Source organism: Stegostoma tigrinum, chromosome 8, assembly GCF_030684315.1.
Source record: "Stegostoma tigrinum isolate sSteTig4 chromosome 8, sSteTig4.hap1, whole genome shotgun sequence".
Taxonomy (NCBI): domain Eukaryota; kingdom Metazoa; phylum Chordata; class Chondrichthyes; order Orectolobiformes; family Stegostomatidae; genus Stegostoma; species Stegostoma tigrinum.
The window spans coordinates 36183327-36206919 of NC_081361.1; the positions used below are offsets into that span (position 1 = coordinate 36183327).

At 40.3% G+C, this 23593-nt stretch overlaps 1 protein-coding gene and 1 pseudogene across 1 annotated transcript in view; both read right to left on the minus strand.

Moving 5' to 3' along the window:
- Window positions 1–23593, minus strand: part of kcnt2 (potassium channel, subfamily T, member 2) — a 702110-nt gene that overhangs the window by 435040 nt on the left and 243477 nt on the right. The window contains exon 4 of the mRNA XM_048538622.2: window positions 4440–4519. Coding sequence (XP_048394579.1) covers window positions 4440–4519 — 80 coding nt within the window. The remainder of the gene's footprint in view (window positions 1–4439; window positions 4520–23593) is intronic.
- On the minus strand, window positions 170–4035 carry LOC125456283 (large ribosomal subunit protein uL2-like; annotated as a pseudogene).

Consider the following 23593-nt stretch of genomic DNA (forward strand, 5'->3'; position numbering starts at 1 on the left):
AACTGATGAAAGGTAAAGTCACTGTTGTGGGCCAAAACTAATTAACTTGCACATAACAGTAAATCCAGTGTACGTGGGATAACACTGAGGAGTGCTGGGAAAAGTATCCACTATGATAGTGTCATCTGGGCTTGTGGGCAGGTCAGCTCCAGATCCAGAAGTGTGAGACCTAACATTTAGATGCTCCCAAAGTTTCTGTAACAATGTCCATTATATCAACACCAACAAAAACTCTGTTAGCAGAGGAGACAACTTTCTTAGAACCCAACGGTAACAGGACACAAATTTTCTTAGTGTCAGGATTGTGGGAAATATCTGCGGCGTAATTACCATAGGCACAGTGACCTGGCTTCTCTCCCAGGCAACACACTATGCCTTATGGCATAGTGCCCACAGGTGGATATTTTCCAATGTTCAATCGAGTTTTCCTGACGTGTTAGATAAACTGACCGGTGTGAATACCCTCCATTGAAATGAATAGCTCAGTCCTTCTTTCGCACCGGTAAGGATCTCACAACACTAAAGGGGCACTGCCAGCAGGGTCATGAATGACACCCTTGACAATACCCTTGACATAACTATGACCTTCAGCTAAATCCACAGCTCTCAACTTTGCAAGACCTTTGCTGTGTTTCACATGAGCTCTGAAGACACAGCCTGCACCCTTTCTCTGGCCTTGAATTCGGGACCCATTGTGGGCCTAGGTGTTGACGTGCAACAAAATAGATGACTTCACCAGCTTCAAAATCTACCCTTCCCCCACCGCATCCCAAAACCAGCCCAGTTCGTCCCCTCCCCCCACTGCACCACACAACCAGCCCAGACTGTCTCTGCCTCCCTAACCTGTTCTTCCTCTCACCCATCCCTTCCTCCCACCCCAAGCCGTACCTCCATTTCCTACCTACTAACCTCATCCCACCTCCTTGACCTGTCCATCTTCCCTGGGCTGACCTATCCCCTCCCTACCTCCCCACCTATACTTTCCTCTCCACCTATCTTCTTTTCTCTCCATCTTCGGTCCGTCTCCCCCTCTCTCCCTATTTATTCCTGAACCCTCACCCCATCCCCCTCTCTGATGAAGGGTCTAGGCCCGAAACATCAGCTTTTGTGCTCCTGAGATGTTCATCCAGCTTCAGACTTTATTATCTTAACTACAGGAGGTTCTTCTAGTTGGACTGGAAATGCTTTCCTCTAATGACTGCAGACAAAATAGACAAAAAAGCTTACACAGGATGGTATTGGTGGAAACCTTCATCATGACAATCAGCTCACACAGTCTCAAGTCAGACGACCTATACAACAAAGCCATCCTCTCAAATCATAAGGACACATACACCCCCATCCTCATAAAAGATATGCCAAAAGATGGCTAAAAGATTGCAAGTTCAACAGACCAAGCAGAAGTAACCAGCTATTTCCATTTGACTGCTGTTTAACAATGCTAACTGAAGTGCATTATCTGCAAAAGCAGTAAGATCATTCAGGAATCAAGGAAATAATCCCAAAGGATAAAAACTGTACGTTGCTGGACAACTTCCATTTGAATTTATTGGTGCTATAAGAAAGCAGGACCATCTAATAAAGGCCTTCTAACATGAAAATTCAGGCAGTGCTGAGTAGGCTATCACACAGGCATATTTGTAATTAGACACAATCATTGCCCTCATCACTTAGCGGAGTTTAAGATGTCTATAATTCATATTTGCTGTTTACACATTGCACTGTACTTGACACTGATCCCTGCAGTACACTGGCATTGTTCTTTGAACCAAGAAAACCTAATTATCCAAATGATGGAATAGTTTAATAAGTTTTAATAGATAAAAGGGAACAATCTCAAATATGGGAAATTTGAATTTAAAACAAGATGTTGTAAATGCATAGTTGATCTGAAAGCAAAGATTGCTTAATATTTCAGATAACATTTAATCACAGCAGTGGGAAGCTACCTACAATAATTGATTAAAATAAATAGAATGCAAAAAGAACAAACAATGGGGATCAGGACTTTGAGTGAACAAGACAACTTATAAATCAGACAGATATATAATTTTAATAGCTTGTAAATAACTTGCCATGAAATGGAAAATGAATGAACTTGAAAACAAAAGAACAACATATGGGAGCTGTTCTAACATTCAATAAGAACATGACTGATTGAATCCTGGCCTTAACTCCACTCACCTAACTATTATGCATAATTCTCATCTCCCCTATAGTTCAAAATTTTGTCTATTTCAGACTGGAGTATATTCAATGATTGAACCTCTATTGGTCCCTGGGTAGAGATTTACTAAGTGTGCAATTTTCCCTTTGTTTGTTTTAAAAAGTGTGCAGAGGCAAGCATTGTCAATGGTGATTGACATGTCATCCCCACCACTGAGAAAGATTCACCTTTCACACAGCAATCAACTCATTAAGAGCCAGCAAGTGAGCGTGTTTGTGCTTCCCAGCCTGTCACAGGCCTTGGCACTGACATCCAGGTCATCAGAGGCCACTGGGCAATCAGAGGCCAGCAGCTTTTGGGTCCTGAAAATTGCTGGTCAAGGCCTTCACCTCAGAGAATCTTGTGGTTAAAAGGAATTTTTGAACTTCTTGTTGTGGGGTATTTGCCACGAGGAAGAGTGTTTGGGGAATGTTAGAGTTGAAGGGAAGGGGTAGTTTTCAGAGGCCACCCGATGGTCCCTCATCCATCCTTGGGTTGCACCCAAATTGGGGTAATTAGAGCTTCCACCCTCAACTCAGCAGACAGGTCACCCTCTTTATCCAATCAGGAGCCTAGTCATTTTCATGTGGCCATTCTGAAAGTGACAAGTGTCTGGCATGATGACCATGCACAGAGTTTGACAGCTGGGGTCGCAACTGACAAAGTGAATTTTGATTTTTCCCATATCACAGAATTTTCATCAGGTTAGGCAGGTTTTGGAAGACACCCGAAACATTCCCTATTTTCAGAGATAACTGTTAAGCCCTTAGATGGCTTCAAGCATCATTATTAATTGCTGCCCCAGGAGTTAGATACATTTTCAGTGCAAAGATTGACTATAGAATGCGGCCCTGCACAGTTAAGTTGTCATTTAATTGAATGGCCTTTTCTTTAAAAAATAAATTTTCACATGTATTGGAATATTTTTTCATTGGGAGAAGTACTGTAATGTACAAGACTACAGAAAAGAGTGTTTGAGGACTGCAATGTTATGATCTAAAGTGATTTAAAAGCCCTTTAAACTTGAAGAAAAAGAGCATTCGGCATTCCCTTAAACAAAAAAAAAACTTTACTCCAGGTCTATTTTAACTGACCACTGCTTTGAAAAAAAAGCCACCTTTTCTCGAAATTTCAACAGGCTTCTTTGTCTGTGAGTGTAATGGTTTACATTATGAACAACTGATTGAGTGTTAAGAGCTGCAGAAATCTTCTTTCTGCAGGTTGCTGTGTTCACTGTTGACAGACCTGAGAAGTTATTAAATGATCATCTTTGATGTGATTAGTGTAAGCAAACTTCATCAGTTTTTACACGAATTTGACCACATGAAGGGTTATTTGCATTGGGTCAGAATCGTTCTTTTAAATATGCATGTGTGTATTTGGTTATAAACTACTTGAATGGATTTTTAGAGGTGGACTTTTTGATATTTATTTCAAAAAATTGATATTATTACACGTCTCCCACGTTCTGTATACAGTTGGTTTTGGATATCTGTCCATGGGAAATAAAGAGGGTTAAACTGGGATTTCCAAAGTCAGGAATTGGGCTAACTTGCATTTCCCATCCAAAGGCTAAAATCATATCTTATTTTACTATTGACGTTAAATCATAGGCGAAGTTGGCTACTAGTTAATCTCATTGGTTACCATCTGACAGGATGTAAAGGAAGTATCACGCAGCAAGATCTTGGGGACAGGGTCCGAAAACATTGAAGTCAATAGAGCAACTAAATAATAATCCAAAGACAGTTGCATATTCACACCTTCCAAAGTTTCTTTTTCTCCTGTTTTGAGCCAAAGTCAGCACAAAGGTATGATTTTAGAGCCATAGAGTCAGACAGCATGGAAACAGACCCTTCAGTCCAACTCATTCATGCCAACCAGATATGCTAAATTAATCTAGTCCCATGTGCCAGCATTGGGCCTATATCCTTCAAAACACTTCCTATTCATCCCATCCAGATGCCTGTTAAATGTTGTAAATGTATCAGTCTCCGCCACTTCCCCTGGAAGTATATCCCACACATGCACCACCCTCTGCATGAAAGAGGTGCCTCTTAGGTTTCTCTTAAATATTTCCCCTCTCAACTTAAACCTATACCCTCTAGTTTGGACTCCCCCGTCCTGGGGAAAAGGCCTGGACTATTCACGCTATCCATGTCACTTATGACTTTCCAAACCTCTACAAGGTCACCCCTTAGCAGAAATGATAGTAATCATGGAAGGTACTTACTTGACCTTTGGTTTTTTATGAAAAACAGCTTGAGGCGTTCTTTGAAGGTATTTTCATTCACATAAAATTCAACTTGCACCCTGTGGATGAAGGAAGACATAATAAACAACTTTCAGATTCTTGGAATTAATCCCTTTCTATTTAAAAAAAAAAATAATTATATAAGCAATGTTCACGGATCCACGGTGGGATTTATGATAGTTGAAATAAATAAGCAAATACACTTTAACATGGAGAATGATTTCTGTCTGCACAAATTCCAAACAGTCAATGGTCAAATAGGTTGTATTGTGATCTAATGCAACAACATCATCATAGATGCTGCTTGGCCTGCTGTGTTCATCCAGCCTCACATTTTATTATCTTGGATTGTCCAGCATCTGCAGTTCCCATTATCACTGATACAATTTTAACCTCACTGCAAAGCCTCTTCCAGGGATGCCTAACCTGAAGAAGTTACCCTCCTCCCTCCGGACCAACCTCAGGAAATGTCTCTCCCACTGCAACTCTCTTGTAATCTCTTCAGCCTTGAAACTGCTCGAACTGACCTATCCCCTCCCTACCTCCCCACCTATACTCTCCTCTCCACCTATCTTCTTTTCTCTCCATCTTCGGTCCGCTTCCCCCCTCTCCCTATTTATTTCAGAACCCTCACCCCATCCCCCTCTCTGATGAAGGGTCTAGGCCCGAAATGTCAGCTTTTGTGCTCCTGAGATGCTGCTTGGCCTGCTGTGTTCATCCAGCCTCACAATTTATCATAATAGGGCATTCTTATTCAATGATACATAACAGCATGAAGAACTGAAGGAAGAGTAGCTGCACTGGCCTCTTTAACAGTTTCTGCTATTAGGCCATGGCTGATCTGTCTGTGGCTTTATCTCCATAGTCCTGCCTGCTCATAGCGCATTGTGCAAGTGTAGCCTTTCCTGGCACTAGAAATCAAGCCTTACTATTGCTCAGACATTGCAAAAGTTAGAGATTAAAATAAATACTAATATTCTTATGCTGGCCAGAAACTGGTTTTTCAGTCATTTTTCTCCAGATGCTTCTACCGGTTTTCAGGAGACAGAAGGTGACTTGTTCACTTCTAAAAGATCCTTTACTTATGAGATAAAAGTTACAGCTTACAACAACAGCTGAAGCAAAGATAGACTGGTTTTCTTCAGGTGTAAAGGGGGTATTGACTGAAGATAGAGACAGCTTCTGAGCTGGTGGAGATCAAGCCTCTTCTCTTGATCCCAACCCCGCACTGTTCAATTATCTGAGAAGTAATGACACAGTTGCTGGCAGGCAAAAAACTTTTGTCATCTATAACTGGTCATTAGTCCCAAGACCAATCAACGTCTTTTTGCTACCCAACTGCATCTGCACACAAGCCCTCAGTTTCAATTTATCAACAATCCAAACTTCAATTACTGCTTGTTCAAACAGCTTTTTAAACAATGCTTGACACAAGTGTCAGGTAGCAAATCATGAAGCAATCCTTTAAAACACTGGTTTAAAAAGAGCACTTCTTCCCTACTTCAGCCCACAATTAAAATAAAAAGACATGGTTATAACAATCCTCAATGACCACAGAGTGGGTGAGAGTGTGGCAAGGCAGAAACACCATGCAAGTTAAAGCCACAACTCGCAGCTCTAGTAGATGGGCATAGTAAGCAAGTCGTAATGTGTTCCTCATGTTTCGTAATAAGAGTAGATGATTCAGTCCCTCAAATAAGTATCATCATTCATTTAGAACTGTAGCATAACTTAATTCAGATAACAACACACTCTGTTTGATGTTGGTTGCTGGTTCATGAAAAGAACAGATATTCTAGCTAACAAGGGACTACCTCTGAATAGATTATTTTAGCGCTCTTCAAATGCTTATTGCACTGAACACTGTCACAGGGAACAAATGCAACTTACAAGGGAAACTCTCACTGCAGCTATTTTTACAAATTCATAATATATGTATCAAATATAACAGTAACCTTGAAAAACCTGTTTCCAATCTGCTAACTTGATAGGAACTTTGGTTCATTTATATTCTAATATTGCTATGAATTTAGACTCGGCTCACAAAATATTCACTCCCAATGAGGAACACAAACTATCTGGGATGTTGCTAACTTAACTGGATTATTGAGCACATCAGTGTTGTGTTTCTCCCATACCAGAGGTGTTTGAGTCCAGGAAATCACCCCAAACCTCAGAGAGACACTAAAGATTCATGAGCTGTATTGGTTTATGGCTGAGATGCCCACAGCAGGCTTTGGTAAAACAGAGTTGCTATGACACCCATTCGAAGGGAGAAAATTTCTTATTGAAGGTAGTAGATTTGATTTGCAGCTCAGCTGACCAATCCTTTTACACGGCCATCCGTAGAAGAGGCCAGAAACCAAGCATTTCTCTTGCTCGCGCTCTTTTTTTCTTCCCCAAAGTGGGAATTTACTGTTTTATCTTGGAATGGATAGTTTGATAGTAGAAGTTTCTTTCAATACATAAGAAACAAATGAGAGGCAAAAGGAGACATTGGGCTGCTCCAAATTGATGCTGGAAGGCTAGTGATGGGAGATAAGGAAATAGCTGAAGAACTTAAAAAGTACTTTGCGTCAGTCTTCACAGTGAAAGACATGAGTAGTATGCCAACAATTAGGGAGAGTCGGGGCAGATTTCAGTATGGTAGGCATTACAAAAGAAATCTACATTAGAAATCTCATCCTTAACAATGGATTCTAGAATTTTACCAACAACCGAGTTTAGGCTAATCGGCCTATAATTTTCCATCTTTTGCCTTGATCCTTTCTTAGACAAAGGGGTTACAACAGCAATTTTCCAATCATCTGGGACTTTCCCAGGCTCCAGTGACTTTTGAAAGATCACAACCAAAGCCTCTGCTATTTCCTTGGCCACCTCCCTCAGAACTCGAGGATGTAGCCCATCGGGGCTAGGAGATTTACCAATTTTTAGACCTTTTAGCTTTTCTAGCTAATGGGCTCCATCCTCGAGTTCTGAGGAGGTTGCTGAGGAAATAGCGGAGGCTTTGGTTGTGATCTTTCAAAAGTCACTGGAGTCTGGGAAAGTCCCAGATGATTGGAAAATTTCTGTTGTAACCCCCTTGTTTAAGAAAGGATCAAGGCAAAAGATGGAAAATTATAGGCCGATTAGCCTAAACTCAGTTGTTGGTAAAATTCTAAAATCCATCGTGAAGGATGAGATTTCTAAATTCCTGGTAGTGCAGGATCGGATTAGAACAAGTCAGCATGGATTTAGTAAGGGGAGGTAGTGCCTGACAAACCTGTTAGAATTCTTTGAAGAGGTAACAAGTATGGTAGACCAGGGAAACCCAGTGGATGCTATCTATCTAGACTTCCAAAAGGCCTTTGATAAGGTGCCTCACGGGAGGCTGCTGAGCAAGGTGAGGGCCCATGGCGTTCGAGGTGAGCTACTGGCTTGGATTGAGGATTGGTTGTCTGACAGAAGGCAGAGAGTTGGGATAAAAGGCTCTTTTTCGGAATGGCAACCGGTGATGAGTGGTGTCCCGCAGGGTTCAGTGTTGGGGCTGCAGCTGTTCACTTTATATATTAATGATCTGGATGAAGGGACTGGGGGCATTCTGGAAAAGTCTGCCGATGATATGAAGACAGGTGTAAAGGCAGGTAGTACTGAGGAGGTGGGGAGGCTGCAGAAAGATTTAGACAGTTTAGGAGAGTGGTCCAGGAAATGGCTGATGAAATTCAATGTGAGCAAATGTGAGGTTTTGTACTTTGGAAAAAAGAATACAGGCATGGACTATTTTCTAAATGGTGAGAAAATTCGTAAAGCAGAAATACAAAGGGATCTGGGAGTATTAGTCCAGAATATTCTAAAAGTTAACTTGCAGGTAGAGTCTGTGATTAAGAAAGCGAATGTAATGTTGTCGTTTATCTCAAGACGGTTGGAATATCAAAGCAGTGATGTGCTTGAGACTTTACAAAGCTCCAATTAGGCCCCATTTAGAATCCTGGTGTCCAATTTTGGGCCCCAAACCTCAGGAAGGACATACTAGCCCTGGAGTGTGTCCAGCGGAGATTCACACGAATGCTTCCTGGAATGGTAGGTTTAATGTACGATGAACAGCTAAGGATCCTGGGACTGTATTCATTAGCATTTAGAAGGTTGAGGGGAGATCTAATAGAAACTTACAAGATAATGTATGGCTTAGAAAGGGTAGGCGCTGGGAAGTTGTTTCCGTTAGGTGGAGAGACTAGGACTCGTGGGCACAGCCTTAGAAATAGAGGGAGTAAATTTAAAATGGAAATGAGGAGACATTTCTTCAGCCAGAGAGTGGTGGGCTTGTGGAATTCATTGCCACGGAGCGCACTGGAGGTCGGGATGTTAGATGCCTTCCAGGCAGAGATTGATAAATTCTTGATCTCACAAGGAATCAAGGGCTATGGGGAGAGTGCAGAGAAGTGGAGTTGAAATGCCCATCAGCCATGATTTAAATGCTGGAGTGGACTTGATGGGCCGAATGGCCTTACTTCCACTCCTATGTCTTATGGTCTTATGATAGGTCTTGCTTTCTAAAGGTAGGTGCCAGTCAGTTTAGTGTTTGCTGACTTGGAAGGCACATTGAACAAGTGTTAAAATACATATTTTGTTTTCACCATGCCTCGAGGAGTGATAACAAATCAGAGAATCCCCATAGTGCAGAAAGAGGCCATTCATCCCATCGAGCCATCTGAAGAGCGTCCCTCCCTAATCCCATAACTCCACATTTACCATGGCCAATCTACCTAACCTGTGCATCTTTTGACTGTGGAAGGAAAGCAGAGCACCGAAAGCAAACCCACACTGAGACAGAGAGTACATGCCAATTCGACACAGACAATCATCACGGCTGGAATCAAACCCAGGTCCCTGGTGCACTGAAGTGGCAGTGCTAAGCACTGAGCCACCATGTCACCCATGATCAAATCGCAATTAAAAAGCCATGTGTTGTTTTTGCATATACCCTGTGAAACCATTAGTTCAGAGCACAGATTGAAATATCACTAGGTGCTGTTTGCATCATCTCCCAAAAGATAGGAACAGTTTACGCAACATCTAGTCCAGATGAGATGTAACTGCCTCCATCTAAACGCTGTAAAGACAGAAACTATCTTGGTCTATGTCATAAACTCCATATCCTTATCACTGATTCCAAACACATTCAGGCTTCATGACTGATTAGATTATTGAGTGATTTAGAACTTGCCTTATTTGTTCTAACAGGCTTTAACACTAACTCTTTAATTATTGTGTTCTAAAGGTGTCAAAAGGAAAATTAACATGTACTAGAAGTGTTTTAAAGCACTAAATGTTGCAAATTTAACTAGCTCTTTTTAAAAAATATCTGAAAGAAGTCTTTTTTCTCGCTTTGTCATAGTTATCAACCATGGAAAAATATAAAAATTGAATATTATATCTGTATAGCTCTAGAGCATGAGTTAAGATTTAAAACAAAAGTTCTTAGTTTTTCCTTGTCCACTGGTTTAAACGAGAAGAAATATTACTTTGTGGAATCAGTTGTGCCTCATTAAATACTTCTTTAAACTTTGATCAAATCAATATTTACGTTGCTTTATAAACTGCTTCTTGGTTAAAAAAAACACTTGAATTGCAAAATGAGGAACTAAAACTGAAGTAGTAATTTAATGCTAACTTGGTGAGAAGTTATTCCATCATCACCCTTTCTCACCTCATTTGCATCTAACATGCTGTTGACTGTTAGTTTTAATACAACTTGTCCTAGGAAAGGAGGCTTAAATCTAGGATTCAATCATCAGAGCTTGCTGAAATTAAAGAATCATATGGCGCAGGATGAGGCCATTCAGCTCTGTACTGGCTGTTAGAAAGAGCTACCCAATTTGTCACTTTCATCCGCTCTTTCTTTACTTTCCTGCAATACAGTTGGAGAGATTATTTCCTGCTAGTGCCCACAAAATAGGTTCCCTATGCCAGAGGTAGGCTGAAATGGGAAAATAATTGATTGAAGTTTTTGAGAGTTGTAGCTCAGGTTGTGGATGAGGTTTGCAGACTTGCTCGCCGAGCCAATCTGTTTGACTGCAGACATTTCGTCACCCTTTTAGGTAACATTGTCAGTCCAGTGAAGCTGGGCAAGCAAGTCTGTGAATAGAATTGATATTTAAATTTGTAGTACTTTACTGAAAAGGTGTAATGGAGCATGCCTTTTCTCAATACAAATATAATCTTAACAAGTGGAATCAAATTTTCAGAACAATCAATATTATTGCAAGTTTGTTTCACTCAATTAATTCTGGTTTTGAAGAACTTCTTTCGAGCTCATATTATGTCAGTAGCTGGAAGATAAACAAAAAGAGAAGTCTCTTATCAGAAAGTTGCAGGGTTCAAATAACATGGCTGCTGTCTAGAGTCCAAGAAAGGTGGAAGACTCTTGAAAGTCTCCCATACCCACATAATTCTGGTGCTATATCGTCAAGCTCTTCCTACAGCTAGATGATATTGCTCCAAAGGCTTAATGCACTATGCAATTTTAAATGTCAAACAAATTTCATAACTGTCATTAGAGGTTGTCAACTCTCTGAATAAAATATTTCTTAGGTAGAAAACTCCCAATTTTTCACCAAAGCACATTCTCTCACTGGGTAAACTTTACCACTGGCAATTAGCAAGTATTGGGAAGGTAATAGGATGTTGGACAGATTCCTACCATGGGCTGTGAAGTGTTCGCTGAATGGTCAGCGAGTTTATTTCTGTTGCAGCAATCACTCCTGTAATATCTCAAACTACCAATGCGGTAAAACCCAACTGGTATCCATTATTTTTACTATTCTAAACTTCTATAGAATATACTTTTGTAGGACACTGAGATAATACAAGTTGCTTAGAAAGTCAGAGCTTAAGATCAACATGGAGTTTCTTTTCACTACAACGCTCATGAATGGCTCTGGATTTTCACAAAGTGTTACTTCCCCTAAAAGCCGTTCACTTTAACATAGCATCTTGCTCACATGCCCACTTGTCTGTCCTTGGCATGCTGCAATGCCCCAGCAAAATCACAGCATAAACTGGAGGTGTAACATCTCATCCTCAAACTGGGTGGTTTACAACCTTCTGGGCTCAATATTGATCTAAATACCTTCGAATTGTGAACACATTCCACACTTCTTTTAGCTTTGCTTCTTACATTCTCTGTCACCCTCTCTCCCCAGCGGGACTCTATTTCCTTTCCAGTCTGGCAGGTAGATGCACCATTGTTCTGTCCTTCTCACAATCCGATCGCTTAAATCGGATTTATCAACATTCTTTTTCCTGCACCACTGCAACCATCCTTGTCAAACTATTGCACAAGTGCTGCCCTCTCCACACTTCACTTCAGCTCTAACTAAACTGGAAACACTACTTTGCTTTTTCTCCATGGATGCTGTGTGACCCACCGTGATCTCCAGCAACTTTTGTTTTCAGTTCAAAGAGCTGCAGATGCTGGAGATCTGAAACAAACAGAAACAGATATTGCTGCAGAAACTTGGCAGATCTGACAGTATCTGTGAAGAGAAAACAAGAGTTCAAGTTTCCACTCCAGTATTCTGCAGAAGGGTCACTGGACTCACTGGATTCACAACATGAACTCTTTCACTCTCCACAGATGCTGCCAGGCCCAGTGAGTTTCTCCAGCAATTTATATTTTTGCTTGTTTTATTTTCACTTGCCCTATTGGTTTGGAATACTTTTACAAAAGAGATGCAGTAAGCCAAAAATAGGTTAATGGAAATTAAGAGTGTTATAAATTATGACTAAAATTACAATAAGGCATTGGAATCACTTCTTAGTTCACATATTTGCGTTTTCAACCTATTCTGCTTCTATTTATTCTTGGTAAATACATGGACTGGTACTAGCAACAATCAGCCTTTGTTTTATTTGCTGTTTGCAATAAACATTTAATGGTAGAATGCCACATAATGTGTAGGGAGACAGCACTGAAACTTACTCCTAAAATAATTAGGTTCTGTAAAAGGTGATTTTACAATATCCCTTTGAAAGCACTTCACTTGCTTTGATGTACTTTGATAAATTGAAAGCAGATGTTTTGATTTGCTTTTATAGTAGCTGGCATCATGTTATTAATGTTTGCATTCTATTATATCTGTATGAACAACATCATGATTATCACTTTGATGTATCCTATTTAAGAACACAAGAACATGAGAACAAGAAGCAAATAATATAGCCCCTAGAGCTTGTTCATTCTTTCAGGAAGTACATGACTGATCTGATCTTGATCTCAAGTCCATTTTTGCTACCTGTCCGCTATAATCCTCGACTCCCTCATACAGTCCAAAAATCTATCTCAGCATTGAATGCATTCAATAACTTAGCTGCCACTGCTCTCTGGAGCTGTCACATCCTTCCCAAAGTGTAGTACAAACAACTGAACACAATACTCCAGTCGAGGCCAAACAAGTGTTGTACATGGAATAACTTTTGATTGCTTTCCTCCCATTGATAAAGCACAAGATGCCAAGCACTTTATTATTGTATCTTTCCATCTTGCAAGACAACGGCTTGTGCCATGTTAGTTAACTCTGTGTTAAGCACTGGTTAATGGGTCTTCGGAGACCCACTCTCTGCCATATTTATTACAAAGGAGACAGAGCTGAGACAGTGTACAGTTCATTGGCCTCTTTTTTTTCCTGGACAACTCTCGACCAGCTATGGGTCGCCATCAGTCCCACTTTTATTATTTTGTTACTATTTCCATACCGAAATAAAACTTGGATTTCTTTGTTTTAGCTCTCTGTCTCTTACCCATCTCTCTCTTCACTTTCCTTATTTGTTTTCTCAATATTCCTTGGAACATTTTATCTTAGATCTTGTTCTTAAAGTGTATTTTTCAAATGAAATGAGTTTTTTTTTTGTTTTCTCTTATTCGCTGGCTCTTTTATCATGTAGGAAGTGCTGGATGTTTTTCCCCTAACTTTCCCCTTTGAGGGAATATATCTTGACTATTTTTAAATTATAATTTCTTTGAAAGGCAGCCCACTGTTCAAGAATGAAGAAAAGAATGGCACAAGGTTACCTCTGTTCTGAAATACCGGTAATCATAAAGAAAAGCACTTCAATTATGACAAAAATGAAGTGTTGTCTTTAGTTGCCGAAATGAAGTCTGGAATTGGATAAAATTGCAGATCAATTTCAAATAAATGTGTTCAAAGCAATTACTGATATTTCTTCAACACCAAATTCTTTTTTTGGTGGGAGGTAATAGGGAGGGAAAGAACCTGCAAAGCTGCCCTGACTAGATTAACCTTTCTGATGCATCCAGATGATTGTTGCAAAAATGACCCTGTGCAGGGCAAAACGAGGAAATATCCACGATGGGCCTCAAGCCAATGCTGTATCTATTCTCCAGTAAGAATCCAGGAGGTCTTGTATTCCAGGGAAAGGCCAGCGTACTCACATCTAAACACTTCACCCTTGGGAACGTTTCAACATTCTCAACCGTTTAGTCTCACTCAGCCCACTGCATTAGGAACAATATCACCAAGAATGAAACAGGGAGGGCTTAAGATACATGATGGCAGTGGTGAGATGATAAATCATCCAGATCATGCAAGCTCCAAACTTCCCTTTGTGAGTTTTCCTGCTCTTTCCAACATTGCTTCCTGCCAAATAGGGCATATCCCTTCAGCGTCTTTCCCACCTCTGAAGATCAGAGTAAAATCAGAGTCTGGGGGCTCTTATGACTTGGAGGTAGCGCCCCTACATCAGGTCCCACCTGCTTCAAACACATGTCTGAACAGGTTGATTAAAATAACTACACTAATGGCTCTTTTGGCACAGCGGCAGTGTCCCTCACTCTCCTCAAGAGACCTAGGTTCAAGTCACATCTGCCCCAGATGTGTGTCATAACTTGTTCAAACAGATCGATTAAAATAAGTCAAGTCAATGTAAAAACAGAAATTTCAAACTTCCAGCACCCACAGTTCTTTCAGTTTTTGGTCAGTAAAATCAGAGTATGTTGGGAAACAGTGGAACTTTAGTGGGTATAACACTAACAAATTCAGCTGCACGTCTGCCAGGTACCACTACAATACACTCAGAGTCACAGAGTTTAGAGGGAGACGATGGCCTAGTAGTATAATTGGCATTAATCAGAGCTGGGCTGTTAACCCAGAGACCCAGATAACGTTCTGGGGACCTGGGTTTAAATCCCACCACAACAGATGGTGGAATTTGAATTCAATAAATATATGGAATTAAGAATCCAATAATGACCTGAATCGATTGTTGGGAAAACCCACCTGACTCAATAATGTCCTTTAGGGCAGGAGACTACCATCTTTTCCTAATCTGGCCTACGTGTGACTCCAGACCCACAGCAATGTAGTTGACTTTTAAGTGCCCTATGGACAATTAGAGATGGGCAATAAATGCTGCCTGGCCTGTGATGCCCTCATCCCATGAATGAATAAAGAGAAAAATCTTCTGCTGGATGGAAACAGGCCCTTTGGCTGAACTTGTCTGTGCCATCCAGTTTTCACTCTTTAAAACTAGTCACATTTGCCTGTGTTTGGTCCATTTCCCTCTATATCCATTCCATCCACATACCTGTCCAAATGTTTGTTAAATGATAAAACTGTACTTGCTTCCACCACTACCTCTGGCATCTTGTTCCAGCCACGCATTACCTCCTGAGTGAAAAAAATTACCCATCTGGACCCTTTTGTATCTCTCACCTTAAACCTGGTTTTAAGCTCCCCTATCATGGGGAAAAACTGTGAGCTATGTACCTTATCAATGCTTCTCATGATTTTACAGACCTCTATAAGGGCACCCCTCAGTGTCTTACATTCCAGAGAAAAAAGTCCCAGACGATCCAATCTCTCTTTATAACTCAAACCTTCCAGCCCAGGTAGCATCCAAGTAAAACTTGTCTGCATCCTTTATAGTTTAACAATGTCCTTTCAATAGTAGGACAACCAGAATGCATGCAGTAAAAGTACTCCAAATGTTGCCTCATCAACTCCTATACTCAATGCTCTGACTGATGAAAGCGAGTATGCTGAAAGCCTTCACCATCACCCTGCCTACCATTTTTAATAGCTTTCTTTAGTCTGCCAACAGGACAGTAAACTTTATTTGAGGAGACTGCAGGGTAGAGCATGGAGAAAATAAGATTGCTAGAGCGGTCTCCACTGGAGATCTTCAATCAGATCTAAATGTTAGACAGGAGTTGTCAAACCACCAAGCCATTGAATGCATTCACAGAATCATACAGTACAAAAGGGATCCTTTGGTCCATGGAGTCCCAGAATTATATCAGTGAAAAATTGCAGCTGAACATGTTGAAACTGAAATGAAAGCTCCGTAATGTCAGGATAATTCTTGTGCATTAAAGTCATTTGCACCAGACTCTTTGGCAGCACCAAATAAATTTTCAATTCTAAAAATGATGCCCATGGAATCCAAGTTGAAGTGGAGGCTATAGCAATCAGTATTCGGTCAAAATCATCAAAAAGCAGAAACCAGAAGTGGTCACAGGCTGAAAGTGAGACTTGAGTGAACTGAATCAAAATGGGATCAAAACAGAATGTTATTTTCCTCAATGTTCAAAACTCTAGAAAAGCATTTCCCCAAGTCAAGGAAGTAGCATGATAATGTTTGGCAAGGGAGCAAAATCGGGTTTAAAACATTTTTGTTAAGATTATTAAATAAAGATGAGCAGATTTTGAAAAGTGAACTACAGCATTTTCAGCAGCTTTTAAAAAGAAAACTAAAATGAATAGGTTAGTGCTTGTCATATTAACATTGTAATGGTTTCCATATTTGTAGGCCTAACATTTTATTACTCAATTAAATGGGGTCACCTTAAAGTCTAATTTATTTATAAAAGATAAATATAGTTCTTCCAAGGAAGGATGAAACTGTTGAAACAAGTGCACGCTATTATTTCAACTACTTTAAGCTTAAAGTTTCGGAAAGAATCCACACACAACTATAAAAATTCAAATTTTAAAGCAATGACCAATAATTACTTTACAAAGGCAGAAATGTCTTGTTCTCTTTCTTTCACTTTCCTATTCCTCCACAGGCTATCATTCGTTCGACACAGGCAGCTTGCCAACAGTATCCTGCACAGCAGGCAAGTATAAGCAATCCTCATCGATATTCCATAACTTGACAGTGGACACTAAGATCAAACTTCTGTCCCAATACATCTAGAGATGGGGTCAGTTAACTCAACACAAAAGAGAGATTGAACGTGAAACCATGCTGCTCTATACTGTTCAGCACAAAAGCCACACTGTATTCACCCACTGAAATATTGAATTGCTTTCCACTATATTTTTGGATAATAACAGGTCATCAGCATCGATGCAGTTTGATGTGGCACAGTGGGTTCAATGACTGGTGTGTAATTAAGAGTACTGACAACAATACTGGTTCAATTCACGTTCTGGCTGAAGTAAATCTGGGACTAGCTTTGGGGACAGCAGCAAACCAGTGATGACAAAATTTGCCAGGGAACACACCTCACGACAAGACATCAGCAGGCAATCAACCGAGTATGTGCTTTTGGGCAGAGAACTTGTGACTGGAATGGCATCATCAATGCAAAATCAAACATTTCGGTTTAGTCAATATTGAACAATTAATGATGACTGGCGTATCTTTTGCAACGTTGTTCGTAGTGAGTCAGATATTATTGTAGGATTAGTTGGGAAAATAACATTTCATGACTGACGTAAATTTATACTTTAATTATACTTTAATTTGTGATTATATTATTGTACTCAACAGTGTAAATCTTGGTACAGTAACATCATGAAATTCTGCTTAGCCTCAATTGATAAAGAAACATGCCATAGGTTTGGGAATAGATTAAAAACAAGAAGCAAATAATATAGAAGATACAGACAAGACTGATGGATCCCTATTTCATCAATTGCTGCTCCGTGATTGTAGGTTCCAAGGCTGAGGAAGAAAATACACGTATCTCCAAAACATTAGCCATCCTTTAGTAGTGAACAAGGCAGCAAAAAAAGGAGTCACTGTAAAAAGCGAAAAAAAATGATGACCACAGATTTGTCTTTTGTAATTATTTTAGTAATGAAGGATTGACCAAATGTAACCTTTCTACCAGAGTTACCTTTGCAAAGTGTTTAGCTGCATAATCCTTTGGACTTTCATTACATAAGATGATGTGTTGAATAATACTTCATTCATTCTCGCATAACTCTGTATGCCAGCTTGTTGAAAATAGCACACAATGATTTTCACTATTCATTTTTATACAGTTTTGCAGTTATAAGCAAATCCTTTGTACTATTTCTTTAATCTTTTGTGATTATAAAAGGATAATATTAACTCTTTCCATGCATTCAAACAACAGAAATAAAAACAAACTTTAAATGAACATATAGCTCAAATGAAAACCAATGGACAGTCATGAGTTTCTGATTTACTGGGAACTTTGCCAATTGAGCAAAACTTGAGGCATGAACTCAAAGACATCAATCTTAGGGTCTCATTGTACTTGCCTCCCTTTTCCCCCAAGAAAGAGTTATTGAACATTTCAAACTATTTCATCTCAGTAAAAAATGTTAAAGTAAAAATAACATAACTTAATGAAGAGGATGACCCCATTGATAACTGTTAACTTAAGGAACCAGACAGGAGATAATGGAGGATGGGATCCAGCACTCTTGAGAGCCCATTGGAGATTGGTCATGGAGCCCTTAAACCAAACCTCACCTAACTTCAGCCAATCAGAATGTAATGGTGTAGTTGATTGTGCTGTGAGTTGTGGCTTGGAAAGAGTTAACCAACAACAGCTTTCTCTGACCAAGGTTTGCTAAAACCTCGAAGGTGAAGTTACCCTGCTGTCTAACCTGGAAGCAGAAAGTTCGTGATTTGCCGGAGATAAACCAAAGACAGAGTGGCTTCCTGTATCCAAATCCAAACTGGAAAGCAAGGGCCACAATATGCCCATAAAGTCTCCACTCAGCTTCAATAGGCATTAGTTATGGCCCCAGTAAAATTTTGTGAATTACTACACTAGACTCCTGCTGTCTAATTGGTTAAGGTCTGAATTTTGGGGCGGCACGGTGGGTCAGTGGATAGTATGCAGCCTCACAGCGCCAGGGCCCAGGTTTGATTCTACCCTCAGGTAACTGTCTGTGCAGAGTTTGCACATTCTCCCAGTGTCTGCGTGGGTTTCCTTCGGGTGCTCCGGTTTCCTCCCACAGTCCAAAGATGTGGGGGCTAGGTGGATTGGCCATGCTAAATTGCCCGTGGTGTTCAGGGGTGTGTGGGTTATAGAGGGATGGGTCTGGGTGGGATGCTGCAGGGGGCAGTGTGGACCTGTTGGGCCAAAGGGTCTGTTTCCACACTGTAGGGAATCTAATCTAAAACAAAATAAACAAACTATTGGGACTAAATTCTCAATTACAATCTGTAGAACTTGCACCGTGCCACGTTGAAAGAGGAGCTGTTGTGGACCATGATGCCTGAAGTTTAAAAGAATTTAGAAAGATATTTGGAAAAATTTTATCGTTTAAACTCATTAGAATTATTTTGTATATAGCAGGTACAGTTGACCAATAAGCAAAATACAGTGGAAGAAACTTAGAAAGCAAAAATAGCAGGATTAAAGGCATCTAATAGATGACAGACAGAGGGCCAAGGAGCAGCATAAAACCATAGAACTCACAGAATCCCTACAGTGCAGAAAGAGACCACTCAGCCCATCAGGTTAGCACTGACTCTCCGAAGAGCATCCCGGTCAGACGCAGCAACCACCCCCTCCCCCTCCCCCACCCCCGGCCAACCTGACCCCTGTAATCCCTCATTAACCATGGGTAGTCCATCTAGCCTTCATACACATTCCTAGATACTATGGGCAATTTACCATGACCAATCCACCCAACCTGAACATCTTTGGACTGTGGGAGGAAACCATAGCACCTGGAGGAAACCCACACAGTCACCCAAGGCAGGAATCAAACCCGGATCCCTAGCCCTGTGAGACAGCATTGCTAACCACTGAGCCACTGATCCATCCCAAACAAGGCCAATATGGAAAAAGTAGATGGCATTGCATTGGTTGGAGCAGAAAATGGAACACGTGCTACAAGCATTGATCAAATTCAGTAGCCAGTGGTGCACAGTCTTGTACCGAAAGGCATGAGAGGCAGAGCATAATACAGAGGACAGTCTAGGCAGTATAGAACAATGGGAGGAGGATCTGTGGATTGTGCACCATGGTGAGGGGGAATAGTGGTGCTAGTAGGAAGTGGTGAGAATATACAAATTTCAGCACAGTTGAGTGGGTTAGGCTGAACAAGGGAAATATGTAGTCCATAGCACATTGGGAGGAGAGAGATGGGAATTGTGGAGCACAGCAAGTGGCGACTTTGTAGTACCGTGTGATAAGGAGGCTAAGGAATATGGTACAATGCTTGGTTTGAGGAAAAGGCAAGATGCAAAGCATAAGCATGACTTCAAGTAGCGTAACATCTTTTGCATTCCAGATACTACGTATAAAATTGCATTGTAACATATCGCCAGGAATTATACAAGGCAAGGGTTAAAATTTATTTCTTTCATTTTTGTTGCTTCAATTTATTTTTAATTTAAAGCCTCTGTTTTTAGCTCCTTGTACTTCTTTAATTTTGTTTTTCACATCCTGGTTACACTCAGACTGGTGTAACTTAGTTTGAAAGTTTGCTAACAGGTTACAGCAAATGGATATCACCAGCATTAATAGCAAGATCCAATTTGTGGATCCCAAGCCTTTCAGAATTGAAAGAATATAAAAGAAATATTTGATAATTTTCACCTAATTGTTTGGATTTCATTCTACAGTAGCCTTGGGCTCTCCCAAAACTTATTGCCTCCTCAGTGTATTTTTATTCAAGATCCTTTTTTTACAATTACCTCTTCAACCGAGCTATTAGTCACTGGCCCTTAATAATTTTTTCAGGCCCAAGCGGCTGAGCACCAAATTGACTGCTAATGCTCCTTCGGGGTGTTATGTTATAAGGTGTATATAAATACAAATTAATGTTGGTGCAGTTGGGATGAGGGCCTGAAGCTCATAGTGGAGACATTTCTCCAAACAAGCTACAATGTGCAATTGCTCACATAACCAGCCTTTGAATTGCAATGGGTTGAGACTATTCAATGAAGAAATATGAATCTGAGCTACAGAAAGGTTTCCTTGCTAATGGTTTTTAAAAGCTCCATGTGAAGCTACTTCAGACAGAGTTAATGCAGTCTTCAATGGCTATTGTAGACAATGCAAAGTGGCCAGACATTTCACAGCAACTGATAATCTAACAATGACTGATTAAAAAGAAAGATACAAGCGCAATAAACTGCTGATGTGGAAATCTGAAATAAAAATAGCTAATGATGGACGCACTCAGCAGATCTCACAGCATCTACAGAGAGATAAATGCAGAGTTGACTGGCCGGATATTCCATTGCTGGTAAGTTTGGAACTGGTTGCAGGTGCAACTTAAACCTGCATTCACAGAGAGAACAAGAATAGAATTTTCAGAAGAACTCAGTAAATCTGAACGGTCATGTGCTTTTCAGTGACCAGCTGTCAGCAGGGCTACCTGAAGGTAAATTTTCAACAGATCAAAGAGAGGTGTTGATTTATGGGGCATCTTGTATCAGATTGAATGCATCATCTTTATTTTGGCTGTTGAGCCACTTCCCTACGTCCCAAAATGTCTGCTCTCACTAAGGTTCTGTTTGCTCCAGTCAGCAAAGCAGTAGAAGCCTCAAAATGGTCTTTGCCTCTAGCATCAAGCAGGTAGCCTTTGTTTTCTGGGGATACTATGAATTGAGCACCTCCTGCTCAATTAGGGCATCAGCATCATGTAAGCAAGACAATTCAAGCATGGTTTTGGGAGCATTACATTGAGGGGGTTTTGCTGGAAATACACAAAGGCACAGGTCAGACCACAGCTGAAATATTGTGAACAGTTCTGGCCTGCAATGTAAGAAAATATACATATTGGCATTGGAGACAGTCCAGACAAAGTTCACTAGTCTGAAACGGGGTATGGTGGGATTGTCTTATGAGTAGAAGTTGCGTAGGTTGGACCTGTATTTATTAGACTGTAGGAGAATAAAAGGAGACTTTATTGAAATGTACAACACCCTTGGGCAGCTTGACAGAGTAGATGCGAAAGTTGTTTCCACTTGTGGGAGAGCCCAAGGCCAGTGGATATCATCTCAGAATACAAAATTGTACATTTAAGATAGAATAAAATCCGAAAGAACTGCGCATGGTGTAAATCAGAAACAGAAACAGAAAGAAAAAACTCAGCAGGTCAGGCAGCATCCATGAAGAAAAATCAGAGTTAACATTTTGGGTCACGTGACCCTTCCTCAGACCCGTTCTGAGGAAGGATCACTCAACCTGAAATGCTAATTTTGGCTTCTCTCCACGGATGCTAACAGACCTGCTGAGTTTTTCCAGCAATTTCCATTTAAGACAGAGATGAAGAGGAATTGCTTTCTCTCAGGAGGTGGTGAATCTGTGGAATGCTTTATCACTAATGGCTGTTGGGGCTGGGTCATTAAGTACATTCAAGGCTGAGATGGACACATTTTTGATCAGTAAGTGAATCAAGGGTTATGGAGTAGGGCAGTAAGAGTTGAGGATTTTCAACTTAGCCAGTGATCACATTGAATGGTGGGAAATACTGAATGGGCTGAATGGTCTATTATGGTCCCAGAATACATCTGAGCATGGGGTCATAAAATTAGCCCAGCCTTCCAGTTCTGTGACATTCCTTGGAATTTGAACCACTAACTCATTTCCCTCTTCACAAACTCTGCCAGGCGTGCAGAGAATTTCCAAACACTTCCAACAGTTATTAGGGAAAAAAAGAATAGTTATTAATATGGTCTCACCAATAGAATAGCAGGCAGAAATTTAAGCCATATCTTGCACAGTCCATATTTTAATGAGAATACTTCACACAAGCTCCTGGTGGCCTGAGACCCAAGTGAAGTAAGTGAGCAAGCTGAGGATGTCAATTAGGCACATTCTTACAGCTCAGTGGTCAGAACTTCATAAAATCTGGCAGCTCAGATGCCAAAGAAGCCCAAAAGTAGTCCCTGAGAGGGTGAACATATAACCAGCAGTCTATTCTTCACAGCAAAGTGCATCTCTGTTACTCGATTATTTAAAGGTTGATTTCCATTTTGCTTGATTTCTGTGTGACTGATATCAGAGTTGCAGGAATACTGACAATGAAAACCTAGATATCTACTGCAACTTGAACCGGAATGTATATATATATACCTGAAGTACAGGAGCATGTTAATATATTTCCTGGTTGGTCTCAACACACAATTCCCAGTCACGAGACTTGACAACGTTTCCTTAAATGCTCTTCACTTAGTCTCTTACAATTATCTCATGAACTGAAATGCCGGGCTAATTTTCAAACTCCACGCTCAGATGAATTTTGGGACCATACGATATAGAAGCAGAAGTAGGCTGTTCAGCCCAGCAAGTCTGCTCTGCCATTCAATGAGATCACAGGTAACCTAATAACTACAACCCACACCTAACAAATGTTTTCAGCCTCAGTCTCAAATATTTCACTTGCCTTCAAACCTAGTCTTCAGAGAAGAAAATTTTCATCTTCTTATTACATCTTAAGTCAAATGTGGCAATTGAATTCATTAATATGTGACTTTTAGCTCTAATTTTGTATCTTTTTGCTCTGTATCCACCTACCAGAATCAAATAGTTCCACAGTAGTGGAGTCTCTTTAGGGGATGTAATTTTGATTAGATTATCTTCCAACAAACTAAGTTCAAAAGTGCACAGACCAGGTACAAAGTCTGGCTTCAATTTATTTTGTTACTTCCTGCTAACATCCTAATGAACATGTACTGTACCCCCATCTAATATATATCTATTGTTTCACTTGCTGTTAAATACTGCCAATGAAATAACATTTCACAGTTTAAAAAAAAGGCACAGGGCATGAGTCTCAAAAATGTTAATTGGTTCCAATGGAAAAACCTTCAGCACAACCTACCTGTCTGATCCTGTAATTGCCAGCTGATTTGCTGTTTCCAGCATTTCCATTTTAATGTTAGAGTTTCAACACTTGTTGATGTTG